Raw genomic sequence first — 20859 nt, forward strand, 5'->3', positions numbered from 1 at the left:
TTATCCATTGACTTGATTTTTTTCACTTAGAGATATATCTGGATGAATTTTTTTTCTCTCTACAGAGTTCCCCAGTTTCTAGGGCACTTTCCCTGTAATCTTTGAGTTGCTGGGCCAATCTTCAACCCTACCACTAGGGTTGGCCTGTTTCATATATTTTGTGAAAACAATTTTCCTACCACTTTCAATGTCTGGTTGGGTATTTCCACATAGGATATATGTAGCAATTTTCAAAGAAGAAAATAAAAATTCACTTAACACAAACTATAACTGAACTTCTCTTTCATGATTCAAAAGAAATCATCATGCTCCGGGGCTTTAGAAACTCCCAGCCTGCTGAGCTTTCTGCTTGGGATCTGGATGAACTAGCGGTTACTAGGTAGCCTGGCCTAAAATAAAGCTGGGACTCTTTGGAACTGTCCAGGACCTTTTGATTAAATTTTGTTTAATCAGACACCTACAGTAACATGGTGGTAAAAGATTATATTGATGAGAATAGAACACAGAATGTTAATTTTTTCTCCTTTTTAATACACTGGTGATCTGAGATAGCATCAGTTACATTTGACATCAGAAAACTGCTATTTATCTATTTCAGCTATTTTTCCAATTTTATGGAAAACGTATCTTACAATGGGACACCATGGAGGATCAAAGTTTCGTCAATTTAATAAAGCAGTTTCCAATTCCAAATCATTTACATCCTCCCCACCATAGGTTCAGTCAGTCAGTTCAGTCGCTCAGTCGTGTCTGACTCTTTGCGACCCCATGAATCGCAGCACACCAGGCCTCCCTGTCCATCACCAACTCCCGGGGTTCACCCAAACTCATGTCCATCGGGTCGGTGATGCCATCCAATCATCTCATCCTCTGTCGTCCCCTTCTCCTCCTGCCCCCAATCCCTCGCAGCATCAGAGTCTTTTCCAATGAGTCAACTTTTTGCATGAGGTGGCCAAAGTACTGGAGTTTCAGCTTTAGCATCAGTCCTTCCGAAGAACACCCAGGACTGATCTCCTTTAGAATGGACTGGTTGGATCTCCTTGCAGTCCAAGGGACCTCTCAAGAGTCTTCTCCAACACTACAGTTCAAAAGCATCAATTCTTTGGCGCTCAGCTTTCTTCACAGTCCAACTCTCACATCCATACATGACCACAGGAAAAACCATAGCCTTGAATAGACGGACCGTTGTTGGCAAAGTAATGTCTCTGCTTTTGAATATGCTATCTAGGTTAGTCATAACTTTCCCCACCGTTCCCTTCCCCCAAATAAAATACCTGAAACAATATGTTAATACTGATATAGCTAATCACTCAATTAACTAATTAATCATTGTAGCTAATCACCTAGTCACACTATTAGAACACAATTTCTATAGCTAAACTAATTCAGACTTCCAACTTGGACCAACTGAAGAAACAGCTCCCCTCTCCTTCCTCCCACTTGTCTCACACAGGGCCTGGCTCTCCCCCAGCTCCAGGTCACTGCTAATGACTCCCTCAGTCTAAGGCAGAGGATGTGAACAGGCCTCTCAGGTAAGAAACAGGTGGGCCCTGAGGGACAGGAATATGCTTCCAGGGACTTGGGTATTAAGAACTAGAGGAGGGCTTGCACCGTATATTGATATAACTCTCTGGGAAAATTCTTCCCCAAATAGCCTTGGGAAGACTGGTCACCCATTGTCTTCTCTTCCACTAGCTAGAGATTCTGCTTCCCATAATTCTACTGCTTTCCCCAGGAGTCTCTGATGGAGTCTCTCTTCCTCCTAGGTCATGAAAGAGAAAAAAGTTGACCCCTACTTTTCAGTCCCTGTAGGAAGCACACAGTTCTAAGTGTTTACTGCTACTAATAAAAAATTGGGAAGCCAAAGTTTTCCTCTGTTATGGCTTTACCTAACTTTTGCCTTTAGACCCTGTGGAATAGAGAAGACAGAAAACTGCAACCACTGATCTTCCAGTACCAACATCAATTCACAGATACACAGATACACACACACACACACACACAGAGCTAATGGATATTTTTTTCTCAGGTTTAAGTTTTCTTCAATAATTTTTTTAGTTTGTCTGTTAGGAAATACCAGCTAATAAACACCAATAAGAAAACCTGGAAATGAGGATTAAAATTTTTATGTATGGTTACTTCTTGTGATGCAAATATCAAAATATATATAATATATATACTCAGAGTATATGTATTTTTTTCTACTGAGAATATGTATCCTTGTGCAGAGGTGGAACTGATTATTACAATATTTCATGTTGTTCTAAAAACCACACCACAATGGCCAGATGTACTGACACCTGAACACATCTGAGAATCCCTACCTTAGGAGAAAACAACCTGAGAACTACTCTAATATTAGTACATGGTGGGGCCTATACTAGATAATTTAATGTGTATCATCACATGAATTCTAAAAGAGGGGTTTATTGCAAATAATGAATGGAATGAGATAAAAATGTATCTACATTTAGAGGCACAGACCCACAGGAGTAGCACCAAGGCCTGTGGTATATAAATGTACAAAGCCCTTCGAAGGCTGACCTTGCAGGTCTCTCTGACCTCATTTCCTGCTTCTCTCCTTTCACACTCCAGCCACACCCGCGGCTGCATTTTTGCTCTTCACCAGTCACGCTGCCTCAGGGTATTTGCATTTGCTGTTCCCACTGCCTGGACTGGTCTTCCCTCCTGTCATCATGATTTCTACCAACGATTTCAGCTTAGATTTCAGCTTAAATGTCAATGCCTCTAAGAGAGCCTCCCCACCCCTCTAATCTTAAGTGAAACCCCCAAATCCCAATCACTTTCCCTGTTTAATCTTATTTCACTTATCAACAAAACTCTTTTATTCACTCAATTATCTATTTCCTCCCTTCCTAGAATGAATACCACAGGAATGGGGCCCTCAACAACTTGTTCAACACCTAATTGGTGCTCTGCTGCTGCTAAGTTGCTTCAGTCGCGTCCGACTCTGTGCGACCCTAAAGACGGCAGCCCACCAGGCTCCCCTGTCCCTGGGATTCTCCAGGCATGAACACTGGAGTGGGCTGCCATTTCCTTCTCCAATGCATGAAAGTGAAAAGTGAAAGTGAAGTCGCTCTGTCCTGCCCGACTCTTAGCAACCTCATGGACTGCAGCCTTCCAGGCTCCTCCGTCCATGGGATTTTCCAGGCAAGAGTACTGGAGTGGGGTGCCACTGCCTTCTCCTCAACATTTGTTAAATGAAAGTATAAATGAACATGGATTAACTTCTCAGTCCCAGTGCTGGATAGAGGGAAACCACTGCTGGAGGTCATGTTCCCTTTTCTCCTGTCTTATTTTCACCTGACAGACCATAGTTTTCAGTGTCATTTTATATGCAATAATAAAAACAGCATCCATATATGGAACACCAATGTATCAGATACTGTTCTAGATGTCCTTCTGTGCTAGTCCATCCCTTCTCTAACACACGCCACTGCAAATTAAGTGTTTGGGACACCCCTTTCCAGATGACAAGCAGGTTCAAAAGATGAGGAGACTCGCCCAAGGATCCTACAGTCAGGTAGATTCCAAGCTCTTTCTACGACACTAGGCTGTCTCCAGGACTATATGTAAATCAGTTAAATAAACATTTCCTATGTAGCCCCCATTCTATAAACCCGAGCCCTTAGAAGTCCCAAAGAAATGCTCCAATCCTTAACTAGACTGGTGAGGTAAGTAAGGCCTGACTTAAACCTACTTTCAGATTTGTGTCCTTTGGTTTTTACCTTCATTTTATGTCTTCATAAAATGTAAACATGATATTTATGCTTCCTGTTATTTTTTTATTCTTGTGTCCTTTTATCAAAGGATAGCCATATATTCTTCTATCAAAAAGATTTAACTAGTGGTCCGTTGCAAATGATGTTTAAAGAATCAAATTAAAGATAAAGAATCAAATTAAACTCAAAATACAGAACCATATTGAAAAATAAACTCAAATGTGTAAACATCTTGTTATCTGCACAGCAGGGAGGGCTGTGCTTTGCTCAGAAAGGCTGAGCTAGGTTGGCAAGTGGACTTAAAAAAGCAGAAGTGTTTGCTTTTTCCTTAGACATTCATGGAAATGATAACATTAGCTAAATTAAGAAAGGACATTGGAGTAAAGTTAATTTTTCTTTTTAATAGTTCATAAAAGGGACCCCTCCTTGTCCCTGTTAAATGTTTTACCTTTGGAAAAGATGTAAAGAATTCAGAGGACACTTAAGTTTTCCTGCTAGAAAACTGGTTTAAAAAAAAAATGGAGATCTATTTTGCAAAATGTGTTCCACAAAGTAAATTAGAATATATTAACTTTTGCTATGATACTGAAAATGACCGTGGATGACAGACATATTTGACCCCCAGTTGTTGGTTCTCTTTGCTCTAAGTTAAGGTGATTAAGGAAGCCATGATCGATAATTCCAGCAGAGCTATTTTTATTCTATCTGTGGGTGGGTCTAGTACAGCTTGTCAGTATTTCCTCCTCCACATCCTGGCACTACTTAATTAACATTAAAAGGTTTAGTCAACCAAATGTTAACAAGCAGTAAATTCAGTGGCACAGGGGCTAAAAAAGCAGAACTTTATTAGATTATTACTAATTTTTAAAGTGTAAACATCCCCAAATGTGGCACTTTTCAGGGCCACCCCTAGTCCTTTGGGCCAAGTGGTGGTGGTTGGGGCAGTGGGGGGAGTGGGGAGGTGGGGGTGTGGGGGTGGGGGTGGGGGTGTGGGGTGGGGGTGTGGGGGGGGTGTGGGGGTGGGACTGTGGAAGGCGCCCTCTACAGGCTGATGGAAGTTTCGCACAGGAGGGGAAAAGCTGGAGAGAGATGGATTTCAGCCTTCACTTGAACCCTTGGCCAGATACCTGTGTGCAGTTTAACAAACTACTCAATTGTATATGAAGACCCTGCCTTCATTCCCTATCTATCTGATTAGTAATAAGGAGGCACCAACAAAGACCCATTTTCTTCCTTCCTTTTTATCCTGCACCCAAGGACTCGAGCACAAGGCTTGAGGTAGTTCTACAAGGATAAAATCAAGTTTCCTAATATTTTATGTTTCCTAATTTTTTAACCAATAATTCAACTAGCACAATGATAGCTAGAAACTAACTTAGCTCTAGAAGAGGGAAAAAGAGGGAAAAGAAAGGAAAATGCATTTGGGAAGCTCCAAAGGTACCTATGTGGCTCCATGGTAAAGAACCCGCCTGCCAATGCAGGAGGCTTGGGTTTGATCCCTGGGTGAGGACGACCCCCTGGAGGAGGAAATGGCAATCCACTCCAGTATTCTTGCCTGGGAAACCCCATGGACAGAAGGAGCCTGGCAGGCTGCAGTTCATGGATTTGCAAAAGAATAAGACACAACTTAGTGACTGAACAATGAAGACAGACAACCCTACTACTCATTAGAATCATCTGTTGGAAGTTTAAAAAATACTAATGTCTGGGACTCAAACTAGTCTAGAGGCAAGAAAGAGTCCAAGTGCATCAGTTTCCAGGGGTGGAACCAAGGCATGAATATTTTACAACACGTACACCCAAGAACACACAACACAACAGTAACGATGCACATTCAGATGCTCCTGGTGCACAGTAAGAGCTGAGAATCACTGGGACTGTTCTTAGCCTATATTCTTTTCCACGGCATCATCACAGCCAAACACAATGTAAGCTCTCAAATCTGTGCATTTGTTTTACCCTCACTTTAGGCAGTAGGCTGTTTAGGAGGAAGGACTCATCTTTCAAGTATTTCTGGTCCTTCTTTATCATAGTACCTTGAAACGACAGGTTCTCAATGGAAAATTTATGGTAGAAAAAGAGAAGACTCAAAGGATACAGGTGAAAATATAAAAAGTGGATGACATCAATTTACTTCTTTTCCCTAACTATATTTTTGGTATATTCTATCATGAACATACATTACTTTAGTTAAAAAGCAAAATTATTCCAAGAAAAATGCTGCTAGAATCTTCCAGAACTCTAGAAGAGACAAAGAACACGATTTCTCTTTATAGAACAAGTGTATTCATGAAATGTACACAAGTCATAAAGCCCTACTAAAAATATGTCACAAAACTCAACTCTGGTTGAATATGGTGAACTATTGGGAATAAATACTAGTTACTCAACTCTGGTTGAGTTTTGACTAGTATTTATTCCCAATAGTTCACCATATTCTTTCTCCAGTTTCAATGTTTCCTACGTGTTCAAACTCCTGGCCTCAATCAATTAGTGATTAATAAATCAATATTTAAATGTTCCAAGTTATATCCTTTTACAGACATAAATTCACTCATTCTTTTAACAAGTCATTGATTGAGTGGCTGCTCCTTTTATACCACACTAAAGAAAGAACTGTCCTTATTCTCTGGGAGTTTACAATCTAATTAGAGATACATGGGACAGAAGGATATATTTCTAGCACAGATAATAATGGTACTTATGTACCACAGGAAAGCAATAAAGAAAAGTTACTTTATGTGGGGATCAGGAATGAGATGTCAACAGTCAAATAATCTGAACTGGATCTTAGAATAGCAACAGGTGACTGGGGGCTAAGTGATGAAAAACGTAAGGAAAGGTAGGAAAGAACATGCCGTGTTTAGGAGCAGAGTGCCTGGCTAGCAAAGACAATCTGAACAAGAAAAGTAGCATTCATAGAATTTAAAATGGGATGAGGCCTTACATACTTTCTAATCTAAGCTTTTCTAGAGAAAGTGTATGCATCCTTTGCCTATCAGTTGAGGCCCTAACTCCTCCAAGCAGATTCTCTCCATAGTTCTTGGTCCCTGGAGTTACAAACTTCCCTGTAGTCTATGACAATGCTAACATCTGAATATAACTGATTTTTTTTTTCTAGGGAACCCAAATAAAGGCATTTAAAAACTGGTAAACAGATATAAAAATGTTAATATCATTATTCTCCAATTCTTCCATTAGTGTAATCTTTACAAAACTTGTAAACCTAACCTTGCCACAAGCTGCTTAAAGCCCTTCACTGATGTCCCATTTTTCTTACAAAAACAGGCATAAATCTTTTAAATGATCTACAGCATTTGCAAGGCCTCCTCTCTGCTGTTTTGTTCCAAAAGGAGATAATCTCTCTCCCTCATTGCTGAGCTGTTTCCTCTTGTAAACCTCAACTCCTAATTTGACCTAGTTAGCTTTTACTCTGGAGAAGGCGATGGCACCCCACTCCAGTACTCTTGCCTGGAAACTCCCATGGACAGAGGAGCCTGGTAGGCTGCAGTACATGGGGTCGCTAAGAGTCCGACACGACTAAGTGACTTCACTTTCACTTTTCACTTTCACGAATTGGAGAAGGAAATGGCAACCTACTCCAGCATTCTTGCCTGGAGAATCCCAAGGTCGGAGGAGCCTGATAGGCTGCTGTCTACGGGGTCGCACAGAGTCGGACACGACTGAAGCAACTTAGCAGCAGCAGCAGCTTTTACTCAATGCAAATCTGGTTTTCTGGTTTTGTTTTTACTCTCATAGAACCATGTGCCTTTACATTAGAGAATTCATCTCAGTTTGTGTTTTATGTATTGTTAGTTTGATTATTTAATTGATTCTCTCTCCCACTAGAAAAAAAACTCCATAATAATCAGGGACATTGTCTGTCATTTACCAGCCGGAGAATACCAGGCAATCAATTGACACTTGTTGAAAGAGTAATTGTTTTGGATTGTCTCCTCCAATTACATAGCAGGCATCCTAGTGCCTGCTTTGGCTCTGCTTGTATGACCAAGTACTTTACTATCTTGTACCTATTAAAAGACTCTCCACAGACAAAGAACTAGTCTCAAAAATATACAAGCAACTCTTGCAGCTCAATTCCAGAAAAATAAACGACCCAATCAAAAAATGGGCCAAAGAACTCAACAGACATTTCTCCAAAGAAGACATACAGATGGCTAACAAACACATGAAAAAATGCTCAGCATCACTCAGTATCAGAGAAATGCAAATCAAAACCACAATGAGGTACCATTTCATGCCAGTCAGAATGGCTGCGATCCAAAAGTCTACCAGCAATAAATGCTGGAGAGGGTGTGGAGAAAAGGGAACCCTCTTACACTGTTGGTGGGAATGCGAACTAGTACAGCCACTATGGAGAACAGTGTGGAGATGCCTTAAAAAACTGGAAATAGAACTGCCTTGCTGCTGCTGCTAAGTCGCTTCAGTCATGTCCGACTCTGTGCGACCCCATAGACGGCAGCCCACCAGGCCCCCCGTCCCTGGGATTCTCCAGGCAAGAACACTGGAGTGGGTTGCCATTTCCTTCTCCAATGCATGAAAGTGAAAAGTGAAAGTGACCCAGCAATCCCACTGCTGGGCATATGCACCAAGGAAAACCAGAATTGAAAGAGACACGTGTACCCCAATGTTCATGGCAGCACTGTTTATAATAGACAGGACATGGAAGTAACCTAGATGTCCACCAGCAGACGAATGGATAAGAAAGCTGTGGTACATATACACAATGGAGTATTACTCAGCCATTAAAAAGAATACATTTGAATCAGTTCTGATGAGGTGGATGAAACTGGAGCCTATTATACAGAGTGAAGTAAGCCAGAAAGAAAAACACCAATACAGTATACTAACGCATATATATGGAATTTAGAAAGATGGTAACGATAACCCTGTATGCGAGACAGTAAAACAGACACAGACGTATAGAACAGTCTTTTGGACTCTGTGGGAGAGGGAGAGGGTGGGATGATTTGGGAGAATGGCACTGAAACATGTATAATATCAGATATGAAACGAATCACCAGTCCAGGTTCGATGCATGATACAGGATGCTGGGGCTGGTGCACTGGGATGACCCAGAGGGATGGTACGGGGAGGGAGGTGCGAGAGGGGTTCAGGATGGGGAACACGTATACACCCGTGGCGGATTCATGTTGATGTATGGCAAAACCAATACAATACTGTAAAGTAATTAGCCTCCAATTAAAATAAATAAATTTATATTAAAAATAAAATTCAAAAATAAAAAAATAAAAGACTCTCCACAAACACACGCGCACTGCACAGAAACGCCTCGAATTTAAATGTGAAGTCATAACGTCACCTCCAGGGACCTCGCACTGGACTGGGAGAGGGGTGGAGATGGCTGGAGGAAGGGACCAGCAAAGCACGAATGAATTAGCCCGATGAGAATTCAGGTCTCGAACCAAGGCGTTTTACGTCCGAATTATTCCTCAATCTGCGGTCAATTTCGCTATTCCCGCGCAGCTTCAGCAGCGCTTTGAGGGGACGCTGGACAAAGGCTCTGGCAAAAAGGAACGCACAACTCCCGCCCCCAAGATCCGCACTCCCCTCCAGCAGCAGTCCCAGATCTTGGAACTGGGAGGTCTCGAGCCGGCACCCACCTCCCGCAGCAGCTTTAGGTCCCCTTGCTGGATCTCGTACAGCTGAATGACGCCGGTGCCCCGTGCGAAGTTGCCCATGGTCACAAATTTGGCGCTGCAGGGCATCCACTTACAGTCAAACACCGTATAATTGAGGCTCTTCTGGATATGGGAGATGATCTGAGGCTTCTCGAAGGCCGACATGGTCCAGCCGAGAGATTTCGCCTCCGCCAAGCGGGACACAGCCGACTAACCCTGACGAAACTAACCTGGAAACCAGAGTCCAAACGTTATGGCTAGTTTGTCCCTCCCGCTTGCCGTAGGCGCCCCTAGAACCCTAACAAGTAGTTTTAGGTTTCTCAGATAATGCCGGATGCTCTAGTGCAGGCATACAAGAGTTTCCTTCCCCAACAACACAAACTTCTTTATGGATTTACCTATTGCCTTTCGTACAGATACAGATTATGTGTTATAAAGCGTGCTGATTGCGAGAGGTGGGGGCAGAAGGCGAACCTAAGAATCAGGCATATTTTAGGACAGCCCTTCCCCCTCACAACAAACACGCACAAACTCCCGCTTTAGGTCCCCTGCTGGGGACGTCTTAGGAAAGAGGGCGGAGCCCTGGGGCTGGTTGGCGGAGGTTGGGGCCTGCGAGGCGCGCCTGCGTGGTATAGCCTCGCACGTGTTGGAGCTGGAAGTTGAGGTTGGGCTGGAGGTTCTGGAGAATGGAAAGCGTGATGGAGGCACAGAGCTCGTTTGCCGAGGACGGCTTCAGTCAGGTCACCCGCAAAGGTGGCCGGCGGGCGAAGAAACGGCAGGCCGAGCAGCCGTCCACGCAGGAGGAGGGAGGCGACGCGACCTGTATGGACACCGAGGAAGCCCGACCCGCTAAGAGGCCCGTCTTCCCGCCCCTCTCCGGGGACGGGTTCCTGGTACTGGCTGGGACCGAGGAACAGGAACGGGGCTGGGGCCAGAGACGGGTCGGGCCGGTGGCCTCTGGGTGATGTTGACGCTTTTTCTGGAGTGAAGCTCAGAGCGGCGACTCTCCTGGTGTTTAATCTGTCCAATTAAAGGACGCTTTTTGAGGATCAGTTGTTTTACAACTTCATCCTCATTCCTTTAGACAACTGCTGAGTTGTGTTTTCTTTTGTCATAGAGTGGGAAAGAAGAAACCAGGAAAATTCCAGTCCCAGCTAACAGATACACGCCACTAAAAGAGAACTGGCTGAAGATATTTACTCCTATTGTGGAGCATTTGGGACTTCAGATACGCTTTAACTTGAAATCGAGAAATGTTGAAATCAGAGTAAGGAGACTATTAACCACTTTAAAATATGCTGGGGTTTTTCTGTCCTAGGAAGAAAGAATAGACTTTCTAGGAATTTTTAGTGGGACTTACCTTGTTGAATGAGTTTCTTCCAGTTTGACCTGAAATTATACTAAAATACCAGCTGCGTCTCAGCACATTTTTAATAGTGTTCTGTGTTGATTGATTAAAGGGTTAATAAAGAGGTTATCGTAAACAGATGTATGTAAATGAGCAGCCGAAGTACTTGCTGCAGTACAGGTACTATATTTTAGTGTTACTTTTTAGGAAAAAACAAGTTTTGAGAGTAAGTGTAAATTATGTAAAAATATTTGTTCATTCATTGCATGATGTCAGTCTAGGAGGTGGACAATTAAAATTAATAGACTTTGGGGTTTTTCCTGTGGGTTCCAATTTTGCATCAGAATCAGTGACCAAAATTAATTATCATTATCAGGGCTGTTATAAGACTTATTTCTGTTGAGGGATTAGAATAATGGAGCAAAAGAGGGGCACTGTTTTAAATAGTTGGCAGAGTTTAAAATACAGAACTTGACAGAATTTCTCTTTGTTCTCAGTTTCATTTAGGTTTTTTTGGTTTTCTGCCAGAACTTCTTGTCTGCTTATAAGTTTGCTTTTTTTATTCTCTTTAAATCTCATTTCGCTTCTCCATCCTTTTTGCCAGAGCCAGATTAATTTTCCCAGACCACACTGCTTTTATTGATATCTTGATATCTTCAGTATCTCTGAAAGATAAAAGTATTTGAATTTGCCTTTGAATTAGGAGTCTCATTCTCAAGTCCTCTTACCATTGCTTTGAACATTTTCCTTGTCCCTCCTTAATGGATGGATTTGCTCTGTGAAGGCCTTCTCCCTACTTCCTTTTCCTTCCTACTTCAGTTTCATCATCTTTTAGAGTCTAGCTCAAGTTCTTTCTCCTTTACTGTCAGTCCATTTTTTCAGTCTAGTCTTCAGGGCTTAAACTTATGTTTTGCTGATTGATAAAAGGCTTAATAAAGAAGTTGTCAGAATCTCTTGATTATGTATTACAGCACCATCAGTTTGGACTCCTCTGACATTTGTTGATACTGCTCTGTGCCAGTGTGTGCCACATAGTGGTGCTTTGGCAGGCATTACATCATTTTGGTCTTGAGAACAGCCCTGTGAGGCAGATAACATACCCTATCTAATAGATGTGAGGAAACTGGCCAAGGAGTATCTTGGGCAAAGTCATCAGTGCTAGTAGGGACCTCTCAGGCTCTTCTGTTCCAATTTATTTTACAGATAAGAAAACTTAAGGCTTAGAGCATTCATGAGACTTGCCTGAGGTCACATATGGAATTGGGCCTGGAATCTATAGTTTTAAATGTGCTTTTACACAACCCTGCAAGGTTTCAAAGTTGTCAAATACGCACACAGTCTCCTCAACTCAACTGTGAGTCTGTGTGGGACAGCAGAACTCATGGTTTTGGAATCAGATCCGTGTTCAGATTTTACGTTTTCATTTTGGTACTTGAGTTTCCTCTAATGTAAAAGTACTTATCTTGCTTAAATTTAGGTTGACATGAAGATCAGAGCTATAGTGTGTCAAGCACCTTTGCAGTGTCATGTCATTTACAGGGGTTGGCATTTCATGAAGAGCGCCTATTTCTGTGATTATCAAATAAAATCTTTGAGGGCAGGATCATTGCTTAAGCCGTTCTTGGTAGTTAGTACTAGACTTGTTGCTTTGGGAAAGAAACATCAGCACAGGAATGGTGGTTGAAGTGAGACCTGGACTCCCAGGGAGATGGCACTGAAGAGGACCAGCTTGGATGGGAATGAACTGAGGACGGAGGTCCTTCAGAGTGGGAGTGAGTGGAGGGATCTCGCCAGTAGCTCCAGAGTCAGATCAGCCATGGAGTGCAGTCGGTCTTTTGACAGTGTTTGGGGGGAACTGCCCAGCCCTGGAGCTAGCCAAGTTTTGTTTTGAAAACTAAACACAGTACTTACCTCACCAAAAACTGGGTCACAGAGAATATATTGGGAAGGGTGATGGTGAAGGAAATTGCAATAATGGGTAAGGTCAGTCCTAGTAGTTTGCTAGAATGTTGCCGTTTTCATTTCCAGCTATAATTTGTGCCTCTTACCCCACCTTTTTTTTTTTTTAAAACAGACTTGTAAAGAAACTAAAGATGTTAGCGCCCTGACAAAAGCAGCTGATTTTGTGAAAGCCTTCATTCTTGGGTTTCAGGTGGAGGTGAGTGATTTCATGATAGCTGAAATGGGGGCTCAGAAAACACTCCACATGAATGTTTTGATAGATTTGGGCATTTTTTTGTTTTTTGAGTGTTCTAGTTTTACAATTTATGAGTTAGCGTAACACTCACGCACTCACACAGGTACTTGAATGGAAGCACCTCATAGTATGTATTTCTGTATTGTAGGACGCACTTGCCCTTATTAGACTGGATGACCTCTTTCTAGAGTCTTTTGAAATTACAGATGGTGAGTGTATGGTGGTCTTTTTGTATGAACTCCTGGATGGTACTTTTGTACTGCTGACTTTGTGTTCTGCATGACTCTCAGCTTTCCGGTAGCATCAGTTGAGCTGTATTCTTAGCAGCTTTTTAAAAAATGCATGTTTTGTGTCTTTTAGGAGGGAAATTTGGCTAATGATTAAACATCTGTGGAAGTGGGTAATGCTGCAATGGCTTCCTTCCTGAGGTCTTGCTTTTCTCATTTAGTTAAACCTTTAAAGGGAGACCACCTGTCCAGGGCAATAGGCAGAATTGCTGGCAAAGGAGGAAAAACCAAATTCACCATTGAGAACGTGACCCGGACGCGGATAGTTTTAGCTGACGTGTAAGTATGTGATCTTGAGAAAACTATTGTCATAATTTACATTTGGTCTTTTGCTAGTTTCAAGAAGTGATTAAGATTGTATTTATGCATGACATTAACCCCTAAATCCTTGTGAGGATATGCTTTTGGCTGAACAGTTACCTACTCTGAGAGCAGATTTAGTTGAGAAAAATCTTTAGATGTTATAGCTTTTTTCTCAATTTGCAATGAAGGAAATGTTGAGAATCACTGTTAAATTACATGACAGGGGAATATTTAAATAGTATCACGGGAGCGTATTAAATCCGTAGAGGAGAGCAAGAAGTACACGTGTTCAATGCCATCATGAATCTTTGCTTCAAAAAGAGAATAGTCTTATGGACATGGGAGAGGGGAGGACAAGGTGAGATGTATGGAAAGAGTAACATGGAAACTTACATTACCATATGTAAAATAGATAGCCAATTTGCTGTATGGCTCAGGAGACTCTAACAGGGGCTCTGTATCAACCTAGAGGGGTGGGATAGGGAGGGCGATGAGAGGGAGGTTCAAAAAGGAGGGGATATATGTATACCTATGGCTGATTGATGTTGAGGTTTGACAGAAAACAACAAAATTCTGTAAAGCAATTATCCTTCAATAAAAAAATAAAAACAAACGTATATATACACATGTGCATGCACGAACATATAAAGGCCTTTCATAAAGGGAAGATGAGTGTTGCACGTTGTTGGGAAAACTACAGAGCAGTTATATATGAACATCAATAAGATGATATGGGCTTAAAATAAGGGTGCAGGAAGTCAAGCTAGGATTACCCTTCTCTGCCTGCGGGTGAAGCCGCTCTGTTACCAGCTTGGGGTTACTGGCAGATGGCGCAGAGATTATACAGTGCCGAGAAGTTGGGAAACGAAGCAGTTGAATGAGGAGGAGGGATCTGCCTGCTGCTAAATCCAGAAATAATTTTATTTAAAGTCATCTCATCTTTGCTCTGAGCTGAGGGGCTCACTATTATTTTCAAATCTAAATTTTAGACTGTTTTTTATACTTAAGTGGAAAACTGTTAACGCTGCATTGGTGGCCCTGTTTACCTAAAGGTAAGTGTGTTACAGCGTTGACCTTTCATGACTTGAGCCTGGAGATGGGGCTCCAGAGTCATGGGAAAAGCTCTCTTGAACTAGAGATTTCTCATACTTTGAAATATTATATACAGTCCTAATAGTTTTTTAATTTAGAAGTTTTAAAATGTAACTGATTTGCTGTAATTCTAATTATTGTTAGGACATTATATTAAGTTTATAATTTATAAAAGCTGCCCTCGTAACTTAGATGGTAAAGAATTTGCCTGCAATGCAGGAGACCTGGGTTTGCTTCCTGGGCCGGGAAGATGCCCTGGAAAAGGAAATGGCAACCCACTCCAGTATTCTTGCCTGGAGAATCCCATGGACAGGAGCCTGGCAGGCTAGTCCATGGGGTCGCAAGAGTAAGACACAACTTAGAGACTAAACCACCACCAAGTATTATTTCTAAGGCTTGGGTTAAAATCTCCTTGTCAAATTCATTAGCTGTATTACAGTATGATTTTCATTCAGTTAAAGTCACCTGTTTTAGGCATGTAATTCAGTGAGATCCTGGCAAATAGTCTCTCTAGTCCTGTGACCCCTCCACACTCAGCTGTGTCACCCCAAAAGTTCCCTGTGCGTCTTTGCGGCTCTTCCTGATTGCCAGGCAGTCACTCATCTTTCTGTCACTAGGGTTTTGCCTTTTCTTAAAATTCACATAGGTAAAAATACACAGTATGTAGTCTTGAGTGCATGACTTCTTTTAGATAGCATGTGGTTTCAAGTTTCTCCAGTTTGTTGGTGGTTAGCAGTAGGTTTTTTCCAGTGCCAAGTACCAGCAAAGAGATACACCGTCCTGCACTTTTTACTGTAGGTAGGCTAGTTGGAAATCCATGTGTGCAGCAACTCATGTTAATTATGACATAGCCATAAGATGGACTGCTATGCACCCGTAAATGTTCTTTTTGATGAGTTGCTGAAAACCTGGCAGAGTAGAATGTGAACACGATATAAAACTAACATCCATTTGTTCCAGATACATTCAGTATATCGAATGGGAAAGAATGCTGCCTATGTCTGGAGACCTACATACATCCCATTCCAACTACTGCCCTGAAGCTTTGGTTGTTTTAGTAGCTAAACTACTCACCCTGTATGTGCTTTTGCTTCTCTATTTCCTGATCTTTCGTGCCTGACTTTTACAGTTTTATCAAAGTTACATATACACATACTTAAACTGCCACTGTCTACTTCCATTTCCACCTCCTCTGAGGGAGGGAATTTCAAGTCTTCAAACTGAGATTTTCTAGCTAAGCTTTAAACATTATTTATCTCTATTTCCAAATATCTCTATATACCAGCTTCATTTTTTCCCCTCAGATTCACTGTTGATTTTCTCCTGTGAAAGAGGAAGACTTGTGCTTTTTCATCCCCACCTCCATCTCCACCCTGCCAGCCTTTTAGCAGGCCAGTTTGCTTGCCTTGCCCTGTACTCTGTGGGTTTTGTTCAGTTCACGCTCAGTATTGTCTGAGTGTGAAACTGGTGCTGGAGTATTAACAGCTGAACCAGATAGTATCCTGTGTTTATCTGTCCTTTGCACCTTTGTTGTCACATGAAGAAATAATTCTGAATGTGTCTCTCTGCTTCCTCAGTGTTGCAGTGACTAGAAAGCTATACCTGTATCTCCTCTTGGTGGGCTCAGACATATGAGACATTTTATAAGTCTCTGCTGGAGGTTTCTGTTCCCAAAGCACTGTCCCCTTCTCCCTGGCCCCCAGCTGCCGTCCTGGCTTTTCACCATTGCCCTTTGTGGCCTTCGGTGTTTGAGCCCCTCGGTTCTTGGATTCTTTGTCCCGCTTTGTTTTGGTGGCACAGATGGTCCTGGAGCTGGCTTAGCATAGGAAGGACATTGGTGAGACCTGGTTTTCAAGATGTCTTCCACTCTTGTAAATGATTTTCATTCAGAGCTGCTTCCAGTAACTTCATCTTCTAATCTTTATTCAGTTTTCTTAATACCCTGTCCTTGATTCATGAGTGAGTGAAAACTGCTTTTCTCATCTCACTAGTTTTGTTTTGCTTTTCTCCCTGCAGAAGTTTCTGTACCGCTTTCTTCGCCTGCTGGTCACGCCGCCTACTCTTTTGTATGAGATGCTTTCCTCGGGTTCTGATCCCTTATAGTGAGAGCGTCCTGTGTAAAAGTGGGACCATGAGGAGTAGACCAGAAACCCTGGGCTCGGGGCACTTGGAGGTGGGGGTGGGGGAGACTGGTGGACTGTTGGGCTTCACTTGGGTGATTGCCAGGCTGTTCCTTTGGGAAGCCCTGATGTCAGTATCTTTAGTCTTTCCCACTGAGGCCAGCTTCCCCTGAGACGTATTCTCCAGTCCTTCTGCTGACAAACGTCTGGAAGCCAGTTGTCTCTCTCTGTGCGGACGTTCACATGACATTGCCTCCGTTCTGGTCATGGTCTTCCTACTTGTGCTGTGCCTGGTGCCCCTGGTCGAGACCCCAAGTCTCTCACCTTCTCCAGTGAGCAGCTTACCACCTTAATTTTACTGGAGTAAAAGGGTAGTTGGATGGTTGCCTGTTGCCTAGAGTGGGGAAGAAAACCTGGGGATCATCTTGAACTGACTTTAACTTGTTCTCTTGTTTTTAGCCTCAGTTTTACTCGTTTCAGAAATGTCTGAGCCTGTGGTGTGAAGAGGGTTCTGCTTTGGGAAAGGGTTCTTCCCCTGTAGATTTTGGCTTCAGTTTCCTAAGTTTACTGATATTTTGGAAGGTGAGCTCAAAAAAGTAAAATGCTATAATATCAGTCTAATTGGAGCCATTCAGCAAGGAATGCACGGTAAAAAGGGTCTGGATAATCCTCAGTGATGAAGAAATTTAGATCATTTTTAGAAATATTTGCATTTGAAATCCAAATTATTTTAACTAAGTATAGTTAATGCATCTAATTTGCATCTAATCTCAGTTCTGCCAGTGTGTCATCTTGGCCCGGTGTTTTGATTTCTCCCAAACTTCTTTCTCATCTGTAATGTGGGAATAACTTCTAATAAAGCTTGTGTGAGGATTAAATGATAAGAACATGTATATAAAGCCCTAGCGTATGCAGAGTACTGAATGGAGGGAAGCCATTATTCACCAAGAATCTTGAAGAACTTAGGTTTTAATTCACTTACCAAAAACCCTTCCTTTCAGAGTGGATGGTAGTATATTTACAGTGTTGGGCCATCACCACCACCTTTATGTAGGAATCCGTCTGTCATCTTTCCAGAATTTCTGGATCATGGGACTTAGTTAAGTAAATGCTTTTTGTGGCTAACTTGTCTCACTGTATCTCTTGCAGGAAAGTTCACATCCTTGGTTCTTTTCAAAATATCAAGATGGCAAGAACCGCCATTTGCAACCTCATTCTGGGTAACCACAGTCTCTTCCTCTGCTGTTTTCTCTAAAGGAATAGAGAATTTAGGAACTCAGATCACATTGCATATCACTTTAGCACCCAGTTGATAAAGGTAGCAGGCAGAAACTCTTGGGGTTGGCAAGTGTTGGCCCAGAGAGGAAGCTGGAATATTTTCGCTTGGATTCCATCTGTGAGCCCAAGAGAAAGGGCTTATTGGATCATGTTGCTTACATCATGGCTGTGTCCCCCTGAGGAGACGCACTGGGACTCCTTCCAGAGTGGGGGGCAGGGGGCAGTGTTTTAGGTTCAGCCAAAAGGGAGCTGCTGATTAGCATCAGCCGTTTTAATTACCCACTTGGTCCCATCTTCAGACCATAAAGTACTGTCACCTGTGGTCAGAGATGCAGGCTATAGCGCTTGTTGGGAAAACATGGAATTCGCTGTGGTGTCCAAGGCTGGGGCTTCCCGGCTGGAGCTAGTGGTAAAGAACCCGCCTTCCAGTGCAAGAGATATGAGAGATGCAGGTTCAGTCCCTGTGTTTGGAGGATCCCCTGGAGGAGGGCATGGTAGCCCACTCTAGTATCCTAGCCTGGAGAATCTCATGGACAGAGGAGCCTGGTGGGCTACAGTCCATGGAGTCACAGAGGCAGATACAACTGAAGTGACTTAGTACGCATGCCCAGGTCTGACTGGACCAGCTGCTTTTCGAAATACTTTGGCAACCTGGTGTCTTTGGCACTTAGGATTTTAAAGTATTGGGAGAGTATTTATATGGTTTTCTTTATGGCTCTTTTGTTGATTTAAGGAGGATCCAGTGGGAAAAAGTCCTAGGCAGTGTTGCAGGCTATTGTCTGTCTAGCATCTATACATATATTTGTGAAGATAAGTGTTTTTATTTTCTCCTGCAGGAAATCCTCCATCAAAGGTTTATGGCAATATTCGAGCTGTGGCTAGCAGAGCAGCAGACCGATTCTGATTTCACATCAAGGACTTTTAATCTTTGACCTCTATAGACAAAAAGACTTTACTTCTACGCGTGGTCACCGGACACTGTATGAAGAACTTTTCAGTCATGGGAACCATTTATTATTACTAGCACATTAAGTATAATTTATCATTGTTTCCATTTTAAATCACATGTAGCAGGTTTGCATAGTTCAAATCCTCTTATTTGGGGGGAAACCTCTTATTTTAAGCAACAGTTCTTTATTTTCTGAGTTTTTTATTTATAAATTTGTTTTCTAAATTTATAAACATTTCTTCTCTGTCAATTGTAATTAAAAGAATTATCTCAGAAAATCTGTCTGAATTATGACCCTTAATAGTGAGTGGTGTGTGAATATTTTAGACCCAGGTCATAAACAGCAGTTCGAATATACTCTGTGAAATAAGAAAGACTAATCTTTGCACCTCTTTTTGCAGTTTTTAAAAATAAGTGTTCAATAAAAACAGTTAGACCTTACCAGTATTGGGTATATTTCTTCTAAGTAGTAAGGTGAAATGTAATAAAAGAATTTTTACCCCTAAGAAAACTATTATATTCTGCAAATGTAATAGATTGTTTTAACAAGCCTACATGTTCTTTGATTCATATTACGCATTTTTTTAATGAAAGGAACTCACTTCATTAAATTGTGACTGTGATGATACTATTCTTTTGTATATTATCTCCACAACCCTTGACTAAAACTTTGAACTTTAATTAGAAAGTACATGTAAGAACTAGAACAAGTATTAAGTATTGCTATTAAGAGTTCTATGTGTTACATATGCCACTGTCCCGAACTAGCCTGTACACTGCATTGGTATTAGACATACTTAGTATTACAGTGGAAATCCAGTGGGAAATGGCTGGAAATGTCCCAGCAGTATTTTTTTTTAATCCTTTGGCAGCACAGCAGCATGGAGAGAGTATGTGTATGATACCGTTTTACTCCTATCTTTTCGGAAAGTTGGAATTTGTTGGCACTTTGTTGGTCTGCACAGGCTTCAGCAGGTACTTGCCTACTCCCTGTGCCTTGTCTAAGAAATCAGATACAAAACTCTGACCACTGAGGGTGTACTTTTCTGAGGTATGGGTCCACAGTTTTCAGAGCGCTTGGACTGAAATGAACTATTGCTCGGTAACCATAAACATTTTATGTTTTTTTTAAAAGCATACTTTTGACTGGGAAAACACAGGTGCTCTGCTAAACTATAGTTATCTTTTGGTATTATTTGTATTTCCTCTTGAAAGTTTCTTACATAGTTAGAATTATCAGTAAGAGAGCAATGTATTTCTCTGGCAGTTGCTAAAATCTGGGATACTGTTGAGCCTCTCCCTGATCAAGCATCCCCGCCCAATAGGGAATTCGTACTTCTTGGGACTTTAAAGAGAAACAAAATGTTACAGGCGTGTGTGCTCAAAGTTGTGTTGGACTCTGTGACCCCATGGACTATAGCCCACCAGATTCCTCTGTCCATGGAATTTTCCAGGCAAGAATACTGGTGCAGGTTGCTATTTGCTACTCCAAATTCAGTTCAGTTCAGTCGCTCAGTCGTGTCCAACTCTTGGCGACCCCATGAACCACAGGCACGCCAGGCCTCCCTGTCCATCACCAACTCCCAGAGTCCACCCAAACCCATGTCCATTGAGTCAGTGATGCCATCCAACCACCTCATCCTCTGTTGTCCCCTTCTCCTCCTGCCCTTAATCTTTTCCAGCCTCAGGGTCTTCCCAAATGAGTCAGCTCTTCGCATCAGGTGGCCAAAGTGTTGGAGTTTCAACTTCAACATCAGTCCTTGCAATGAACACCGAGGACTGATCTCCTTTAGGATGGACTGGTTGGATCTCCTTGCAGTCCAAGGGACTTCCAAGAGTCTTCTCCAACACCACAGTTCAAAAGCATCGATTCTTCGGC

At 42.1% G+C, this 20859-nt stretch overlaps 2 protein-coding genes across 2 annotated transcripts in view; one reads left to right on the forward strand and one right to left on the reverse strand.

Annotated features, from left to right (window-relative positions):
- Window positions 1-9726, reverse strand: part of DNAAF10 (dynein axonemal assembly factor 10) — a 29311-nt gene extending 19585 nt beyond the window's left edge. The window contains exon 1 of the mRNA XM_061432831.1: window positions 9389-9726. Coding sequence (XP_061288815.1) covers window positions 9389-9571 — 183 coding nt within the window. The 5' untranslated portion in view covers window positions 9572-9726. The remainder of the gene's footprint in view (window positions 1-9388) is intronic.
- A 227-nt stretch (window positions 9727-9953) lies between these two features.
- On the forward strand, window positions 9954-19611 carry PNO1 (partner of NOB1 homolog). The gene is made up of 7 exons (XM_061432832.1): window positions 9954-10299; window positions 10524-10673; window positions 12829-12912; window positions 13100-13160; window positions 13400-13517; window positions 17903-17973; window positions 18868-19611. The coding sequence occupies exons 1-7, from the start codon at window positions 10093-10095 to the stop codon at window positions 18933-18935; spliced, it is 759 nt and encodes a 252-aa protein (XP_061288816.1). The 5' UTR covers window positions 9954-10092; the 3' UTR covers window positions 18936-19611.
- Window positions 19612-20859: the final 1248 nt, after the last annotated feature.

This window comes from Bos javanicus, chromosome 11, assembly GCF_032452875.1.
Source record: "Bos javanicus breed banteng chromosome 11, ARS-OSU_banteng_1.0, whole genome shotgun sequence".
Taxonomy (NCBI): Eukaryota; Metazoa; Chordata; class Mammalia; order Artiodactyla; family Bovidae; genus Bos; species Bos javanicus.